At 41.7% G+C, this 9,210-nt stretch overlaps 1 protein-coding gene across 1 annotated transcript; it reads left to right on the top strand.

The window, feature by feature from the left end:
* Positions 1-556: 556 nt before the first annotated feature.
* Positions 557-9,119, top strand: znf330 (zinc finger protein 330). Its single transcript, XM_056409923.1, has 10 exons — positions 557-619; positions 1,042-1,218; positions 1,306-1,325; positions 1,427-1,497; positions 4,204-4,280; positions 5,447-5,573; positions 5,663-5,767; positions 5,919-5,965; positions 7,052-7,169; positions 7,709-9,119. The coding sequence occupies exons 2-10, from the start codon at positions 1,099-1,101 to the stop codon at positions 7,966-7,968; spliced, it is 945 nt and encodes a 314-aa protein (XP_056265898.1). The 5' UTR covers positions 557-619; positions 1,042-1,098; the 3' UTR covers positions 7,969-9,119.
* Positions 9,120-9,210: the final 91 nt, after the last annotated feature.

Here is a 9,210-nt window from a genome sequence, read left to right as displayed (position 1 = left end):
AATCAGCCTTTTATGGACACCCTTGAAACCAACAGAAGTTGGGAAGAGACCATAAAGACGTTAGTAATCTAATATGTGTGTATGCTGTAGTGAAATAACTTTAAATGTTATTCAAATATGTTGCAATGTCTTTAAAATGACTATGCATTAGTTATTCACAGGGCTGCTTGCCTCACCACATTGCTTTACTAAGCACTAATAACAGCACCAACATCTATAATATCGGTAAACTAATCAATACGTTCTAGATTAGAAAGCACATACAATAGCATTATACTAGTGAGATGCATTTAGCTGCAAACATGGCAGCCCGAAATTGATTCTGTATTAAAGACCTATGGATTATTTGACAATCTTTTAAATACAATTTTAATTAATATCATAGCATACTTTCAGATGTTTATACTAATAATAACAATACATTTCCTCAAGGAACTTGCCGCCATCTGTCACTGATTTATTAGGTTCACCACAGTGTATACTCTTTATATCTATAAAAGAAATTGAGCCTTTAACCTTGATCTATGTATTAACTAGGAACCAAATACTCGGTGGTCTGTTTCAGCCCGGATAGATTTCCAACCGGACCTACAAGGAGTCGGGAGTGCCGATCGGATTGGTAAAAATCGCAAATCACACTCTTACAATTTCATTGACATTTAGATATAACATTCAGGAACACTAAAGTAACTACTAGACAACCTACATATTGTATATACATCTCTACATTTAGAGTTAATTGCATTAATTCACCATGCTATTCTACGTGTCAGTTTAATAACTGTGGCTGCAACAGCTAGCCAACATGAACAAACACGTTATAAACTGGCTTAAGCTAGTTCCGTTGGTCGTGGTTCATATTTGGCCTGATAATGGGCGACATGCGTGGGCAACCGCGACTCCAAATGTGTTCATAGATAACAGAAATTAGATACAACACTTAAAGTTACTTGCAGATTAACGATAGTTCGCCAGCGATAGTGAAGTCACCGCGACACCGCTTGGCGTGAGCTAACGCCCAGTAATGTGACATGTTTACAGGCAACACGCTGCGAAACCAACCGTCAGCTGCGTGGAAACTAACCTCGTGAAGCAGATATGCCCAAGAAGAAAACCGGTGCCCGGAAAAAGGCCGAGAGTCGTAAAGAGCGAGAGAAGCAGACCAGAGCCAATCGAGATGTCATCGATGTGGCCAAACACCCCTGCAACTTCAACATGGTATGCAGCTCCTCGAGCACATCATGGGAACACTGGCATATCCGGAGTACTGCTCTATGGTTACTTCATTGTTTTGTGTTTTTGTAGGACTGCGACAAATGCCAGAGGTAAGTCACTATATTGTATTATATCTTTTTTCCGGTATAAGTATCACGAGTTCAAGTATCACAGTTAATTTGTTCTTCCTCCTTGTAATGTCGCCTGGTAGAAAACAGAAGAACAGAGCTTTCTGCTATTTCTGTAATTCAGTGCAGAAGCTGCCTACCTGTGCGCAGTGCGGTGAGTAATCTGTGCACAACCCTTGTGTGTTGAAATGTGTGTCATTTGTGGTACTTTATTCTACTATCATTTAAAACATATAGTTTTTGAGCAATGGTGGTGGAATATCAGTGTTGGCTGCTCCCTACATGTTTGTATGATCAGTTAAATATATTCCTGTAAAAAAAAGAAAAGAGTTCAACTTTGGGGAATCTGAGGTGATATCGTGACTTTTAGTCTTTAGTTGTGACCCCACTTTAAAAAAAATAAAATGTTGTATCCTGACTGAGGTTGTGTCAGAAACTCCCAACTGATATGGACTAACTATAGCATGTATGTGAAATGTTACCATGGTTTTATGTCTCCAACCAGCAAGGAGTCTCTCAGGAAGTGATGTGGTCATTACAGCAGTAGGGGCGAGATCCCCCTAGCGACACTGGCACTCAGTGGCACTTGCCAGCAGGTGCCGCAGCTACTCAGTGGCACTTGCCGGCACTTGCCAGCAGTTGCCAGCAGATGCCACTACTAGTCAAAAAGTGCCACTACTAGTTAAAAAGTGCCACTACTAGTTAAAAAGTGCCACTACTAGTCAAAAAGTGCCAGCAGACGGAGGGTCGGCCGCAGTGACGAGTCTGCGACGATTTAGTGACAAGCTTCACTGAAGTGCCCGGACAGCGGAAGAAATCACTTTCATGATCACAGAATGGAGGAGCTGCGGTTTAGCTAGATAGATAGATAGCTAAAATAGCTAGATACACAGATGGATGTGTGTGTATATATATATAAAAAAGACACTAATTAATATATATTAATTAGTGTCTTTTTGTAGACACTTACTGACAATATGCAATAAGATAGTGCTGTACATTACTGCTGTACTATATTTAATATTGTTTTGCTACTACTACGTTTCACTTTGTAATCTATTACACTTATATACCATGATATTGTAACGTCTCGGACGTTATGGCACTGATGACACGGAGACGGGACGACGTTATTAATCCTCCCTTTATTGGGCATCCACCAACACATACAGCGTGTTCCTCTCAGCTTAGCAGGTCGAAAGTCAACAACAACGGTTCCCGTCAACCACCCTTAACTCCCGTTTTCCGACAGGTTAACCCCGCCTCCCCTCTACTCCGCCAATCACAGGCACGCCCCCTCGACCAGCATGCACGGTGCCACACTTTGATTGACAGCCACTTCACAGGGTCGCTACAATATATTACGAAGTGAAACGTAGTAGAAGCAAAACAATATTAAATATAGTACAGCACTATCGCATATTGTAAGTAAGTGTCTACAAAAAGACACTAATTATATATATATATATATATATCCATCTGTGTATCTAGCTATTTTAGCTATCTATCTATCTATCAATCTAGCTAAACCGCAGCTCCTCCATTCTGTGATCATGAAAGTGATTTATTCCGCTGTCCGGGCACTTCAGTGAAGCTTGTCACTGAGTCGTCGCAGACTCGTCACTGCGCAGACATGCCTCAGACGCGCCTGGCCGACCCTCCGTCCGCTGGCACTTTTTGACTAGTAGTGGCACTTTTGACTAGCTGTGGCACCTTTAACTAGTCGTGGCACTTTTGACTAGCTGCGCATCTGCTGGCAACTGCTGGCAAGTGTCACTGAGTGCCAGTGCTTAAACTTTAGACTAACAGTGGCATCTCCTCAAAGGAGAATTTCATGGAGGTATAACAGTATGACATGGTAAAAAAATTAATTAGATATTTTTTATTATTAAAGAAAGGCGGGTACATTATACATATCATGGTATATAAGTGTTATATATTACGAAGTGAAACGTAGTAGTAGCAAAACAATATTCAATATAGTACAGCAGTATTGTACAGCAATATCGTATTGCATATTGTAAGTAAGTCTAAAAAAATACATTATCTATGCAAGTCTGTGGCACTTGCCACAGACTTGCCACTGAGGTGCCACTGAGGTGCCACTGAGTTGTCGCTGAGTACTGGCACCGAGCGGCACTTGCCACAGACTTGCCACTGAGGTGCCACTGAGGTGCCAGTGAGTTGCCAGTGAGTTGTCGGTGCCAGTGATTGCACTCGCCCTCTCTCCATTACAGTTCAGTGCGTCCAGATACATACCACTGTTTATGCACAAAATGTGTTGAAGAAAAGTACACTTGTTGAGAATATATTGCACAGTGTGCAATTTCAGATGCAGTACTAGTCTGTTTCAGTCTGAAAAGATAAATATGATATTTTCAGACTGCCATATGCGTCCAAAAAGACACTACTAATAAGGTACTGTAAATGGCCACGTCTTTAAAGCCCCATGCAGTGTTTCCTTAATCTGAAGCCCCAGGTTCATTACTTTATTGGGAGGATCTTTTATCAAACTTAAGAAAGCTCCTCCAGAGCCAGAGAACACCTTCTACAACACATTTCACTGTCTGAGTAGTATAACCACTACAAATATGCTGATCCGCAAGTGTCGAATCAGTAGAGTGCATCTTTGATGACAGTATGATTAGAAAATATTCTTCGTTGGCACCCCCGAGTGGTCGTTAAAAAAAAAAAGACACATGGAAGACAGCAGTGCATTCCGATAATGCACTGAAAAAGCTTTTGCCATCATAATAGTGTGATGGATGTTGCAATCATATCAGAATGATCTGGATAGTGGCCTCCAAATAGGTTGCGACACTTTAACAAACTGTGAAATGCTTAATGCTTTTGTTGTCAGGCAAAACCAAGTGCATGAAGTCATCAGATTGTGTCATCAAACATCCTGGGGTCCACAGCACTGGAATGGCCATGGTGGTAAGTTACTGAACTGATATGATCACACAACAAGAATGCCTCTTTTTTTGCTTTGACCCACGCACACATATCAATCCTAATGCTGAGCGGAGGTGCAGTACTAGCTATTGGTAGTATTGAAAAACAAAACAGTTTGGACCTTTTTAACAATGTGTTTGAATCTTGAAATTCAGGTTTACTCGCATGTGGTTTTTTGACATGTCAAATGCAGCAATTTCTTTAATCTGAAATACATCTTCCTTTACGAGAGACAATAAATATAAAATGACCTTGAGTCGGCAAACTACGTTACATTACATTACATGTCATTTAGCAGACGCTTTTATCCAAAGCGACTTACAATAAGTGCATTTCAACCTAGAGTATAAACTAAGAACAACAAGAATACAGGAAGTAACATTTCCTCAACATAGTCGAACTACAAAAGTACCATAAGTAAGTGCTATTTAAGTGCCACTGAAGTGCAAATCTGTGTTTTAATCCAGATGTAGTTGGAAAAGGTGTGTTTTCAGTCTCCGGTGGAAGATGTAGAGACTTTCTGCTGCCCTGATGTCAGTGGGGAGCTCATTCCACCACTGAGGAGCCAGGACAGCAAAAAGTCTGGATGTAGAGTGATTAGCTCGAGGTGCAGGAGTCACAAGCTGTTGCCGAGCGGAGCGAACGTGCCGGGGTGTACGGTGTGACCATATCCCGGATGTAGACGGGGCCCGATCTGTTTAGAGCACCGTACGCCAGAACCAGTGTTTTGAAGCGGATGCGGGCAGCCACCGGTAGCCAGTGTCCAACACAGTATGACACGGTGTCATAGGATTCAATAAGCATGCATCAAAGGGATGAGATTGCAAAGATCATATCTTTCAAAATTGTAAAATGTGTGCAAACATGATTTTAGTGAATACTTAATAACGTCCATAAAGTTGTTCACCATTCAAGAGTAAGTGATCATTATCACTTCCTATCAGTGTCTCAATTGTGCACTTTGTCCTGCAGTATTGACAAGTACGAATACAATTTCATATTAATAAAATGACGCAGTAGGGTTTAAAATAACTTGAAAGGCAGTATATTCTTTTTGGTTTTCGAGGTCGACATATTCTTATGTACACAATGGTATCGGGGAAAAAATCTTTAACAATGTCTGTTGTAATTTTCTTCTTGACCACTAGGGAGCAGTATGTGACTTCTGTGAAGCTTGGGTGTGCCACGGCAGGAAATGTCTGAGCACTCACTCTTGTGTGTGTCCTCTGACTGATGCAGACTGCATAGAGTGTGACCGTGCTGTGTGGGATCATGGTAGGGACCCCCCCCCCCCCCTCTCTGTTTGTTCAATAATAATCACATCAGTGTCATGACAAAGGTCTTTGTTTGAACTTTCTGAATAGGAGGGCGAATCTTCCGCTGTTCCTTTTGCGACAACTTCTTGTGTGAGGATGATCAGTTTGAGCACCAGGCGAGCTGCCAGGTCCTCCAGTCGGAAACATACAAATGTGAGTCATTTGCTTTTCTTTTCACAATGTCATTCATTGGTTTGGTGTGCCAAATGGGGAAAGTGAAGTGTAACTTATCTATTGCAGAAAATAATATCGAGGGAACGTGATTGTTTACACTTTGTTTGGCCTTCTCTCTCGTTCATCTTAGGTGTGTCTTGTAATCGACTGGGTCAATACTCCTGCCTGCGCTGTAAGGTGAGGAACAGCTGTCCTTACTACAGATGACACAGTGGAGGGAGTCATTGTTTTATTTGAGTCGCCCTTTAGTTGCACAAAGCATTTATATGTCAAACTACACCGATCTTATAAGCTCGCGTCCCAAATCGTTTATGCAACAAAAAAGCCTTCATTTTCTAGCTCATAAGACAGTCAAATTCTCCTTTTGATTTGCTTTTAATTTGAGTTTGCCCCACAAAAGGTGAATTCAAAATTAAGATTGAATAAAACTCATTAGATTAAATAGTAGCCTTTTGACTCCATTCAGGATCGATAAACAGCATTTAGTTGGGAAAGCAATTTTACTCGTATAGCATGAATACAAAGATAAAAAACTTTCAAAAGTAATAGGCAAACCCTTCACACAAACACCACCAAAGTTCACATTTTCGTATGCCTTAGAAAACTACTTGCATGCCCATTTTTAGGTTTAAAATGTGATTGTTGGTGGCAATCATTCCTCCTGCTCTCCCTCTCGGGAGAGATCTGTTACCAACACAACTACACTGTTTTTCCCTGCAACAAAACAACACTATAAACAACGACTACAGCAAGTAAAAAGTGTGTACGGAATTTTAAATGAAAAGGCTGTTACTTTGGAAAGATTCACACAGTTGATGCAAATTCATGTTTGTGCAGAATGAGAATGGGATATTTTGTCTTTTCCTGCCCACGGCCACTATGGGCAGGAAGTATGACCCCCGTGTTGTGTTGAGATGGACTTGAAAGAAAGATATACCTTTCCTTTTAAAGCTTGTATCAGTCAGTCCCTAAGACTCATGGTTATTCAGCCTCTATAAGAAAGTGTCTTGCTGGTCAGACAAACTGTCCAGGAGAAGAAAGCCAGCTGGTGTATCTGTCCCCGGGTAGCTCTGCTCTATAGTTGAGGCCAGAGAAAGAATATGTTACTGTAAATAGATCGGGTGGATGACATTACTTGTCTGGACGAGCCTGAGCAGTCATTGGATTTCATTCTCATTTTACACTATTTATCAAGATATTGTGTGTGTGCCGTTCACATTTCCATGTCATGAATGCAACATTAATCCAACTGTGTCCTCTCAGGCCTGTTACTGTGACGACCACGCCAAGAGTAAGGTCTTCAAGCAGGAAAAAGGCAAAAACCCGCCATGTCCTAAGTGTGGTCACGAGACCCAGGAGACCAAAGACCTCAGCATGTCCAGTGAGTCTCGAGTTTGTTATTTTCCAGAACAGGAAGTGGCAGCATCCTCAACTTCCCTGCTTAATCGTGATTTCAGAAACGAAACTGGGACATTTTTGAGAAATTAACTTTTATTTCCCCTAAAAGTTCAAAATAGTGAGAGTGGCTTGTCGACAATGTGCCATTCTTTAGATCCTCTTTTTCCTAATTTCACCTCCTTGTTTTTCAAACTCGTACTCATAACTTTCATCATTTCTAAGAGGGCTGCCGCTGACAGAATGGCACTCCAACCCTGTTTGATTCGGGACACTAGTAATACCTTTTTTTAAATGGCGGTAAATGTCATTTTTGATGAAAACAGATGCTCAGCTTTGTGACTTAAACACTCTGGTAATACAAGAGAGGCACACACCGGGTCTACCCTCAAAGGAAGTGCATCTAGACTGCAATGAATCTGTTATGCATTATTATGATTGTCGAAAGTCCGGCTTGACTTTGTTGTTGCGTCACCCTCCCAGTGAATGAGACCAGAGCTAATGTCACGTCCGTGTTCTCTGCAGCTCGCACGCTGAAATACGGCCGCCAGGTCGGCGTCGAGGACAACGAGGTGGACGACGGAGCCTCAGGCTACGACGCCTACTGGAAGAATCTGGCATCGGGGGGCGGCCATCCGGACAACTGTGCAGAGAAAGACGACTATGACGAAGACGATGACGACAATGACGACGAGGACGACGATGACGAGGAGGAGGAGGAGGAAGGTGAAGAGGAAAAAGCTGCTGATTCTGTGGCTGCGCTTAAACTGGACGGGGCTGCCTGAGCCGAGAGCCGTCGGTCATCACGAGGCTCAGCGGAGGGAGGGACTTACTTTAAGAATCCAGCTACAGCTGGATCCGTCATAGTTCAGATGCTCAGAGGAAGATCTGTTTTTCTACAAAACACACTCACGCAGCCGCACAAGACCTATGAGCATCATGTAAATTGTCTCATAAAACAATAAATACACATCGTGAATCAGACCAGACATTTAAAAGAATTCTGAAAAATATTGAGTTTCTATAAGCGTCCCTCGAGACAGGTAGTTTAGTCCTTGTTACATTCAGGGCTGGATTAATGCACCTGGACGACCCAGGGCCATAATTAGCATGAGGTAAATTCCCATATAAAATGTTTCCGTGAATGACTTTCAACACATAAACACAAGAATCTCCTGGATAACGTAACAATGCTACACATTTGTTATGATCATCTGATGTGATTATTTAAACTTTGTTTTGAAGATATTCTGTTCAGTTTGGTGCGGTAGACGGCTCTAAATACTACAATACCCATGAGCCTCAGTTGAATTGTTGCATCTGTAAACCAAAAATGTTGCTGTAGCTGCCAAAATGATCCTGGACCAAAAAGCTTAAAGTGATTTTATTTGTGCTGCAGTTTGGTCACCGTCGTTCTTATCGGCACATAACAGGATTTTATGGCCAGTGAACATTTTATTCTTCCAGAAATGCACCTTGGGAGGTGAACTTCTCGACTTCCGTTAGTCATGCTTACAGGCTTGTTTCTACTGGTGATCTTTTTTAATGTTATGGCTTTTGTTTTTACACTTGGGGCATGAAATAACCCCGCCCATTGTGCATCTCAACGACGTCATCATCCAGTTTAAGCCCTTCATAATTTGAGTTAATATTGTTACTTTAGTAGAGTATATCCTCGAATTGGCAGTGAATGCGCGAGGTTGGGGATCCAGCCCGGGTCACGGTCTGAAATAGAACGTTTTATTCAAGATGTCTTTACTGCTTAACAAGTGTTGATCTGCTGAGCAATTATTCTGAATGTTCTGGTAATTGGTTTGGGTTTACTCCTCGATGTAACCCAGAGTTTATCCAAACAACTTGTCATGTTGCCCTGGTCTTGTAATCAGCTGCATTTGTGGAGACACATTAGTGTGGAATAAAGAATAAAGAAACCAAATACTATTTGAGTGATCATTTTCAAATGCCTTGACGGCTGACTGAACGATGCATTTGGTGCAATTAAAAAAAAGTTTCAGGAACAATTCCCT

Source organism: Pseudoliparis swirei, chromosome 24 (genome assembly GCF_029220125.1).
Source record: "Pseudoliparis swirei isolate HS2019 ecotype Mariana Trench chromosome 24, NWPU_hadal_v1, whole genome shotgun sequence".
In the NCBI taxonomy this organism is placed as follows: Eukaryota; Metazoa; Chordata; class Actinopteri; order Perciformes; family Liparidae; genus Pseudoliparis; species Pseudoliparis swirei.
This window is presented reverse-complemented; position numbering and strand designations above follow the sequence as displayed.

Coding starts and splice junctions, on each gene's coding strand:
- znf330 (XM_056409923.1), top strand. CDS start 1,099: ATGCCCAAGAAGAAAACCGGTGCCCGGAAAAAGGCCGAGAGTCGTAAA. Junction 1,219..1,305: donor ACCCCTGCAACTTCAACATG/GTATGCAGCTCC, acceptor GTGTTTTTGTAG/GACTGCGACAAATGCCAGAG. Junction 1,326..1,426: donor GACTGCGACAAATGCCAGAG/GTAAGTCACTAT, acceptor GTCGCCTGGTAG/AAAACAGAAGAACAGAGCTT.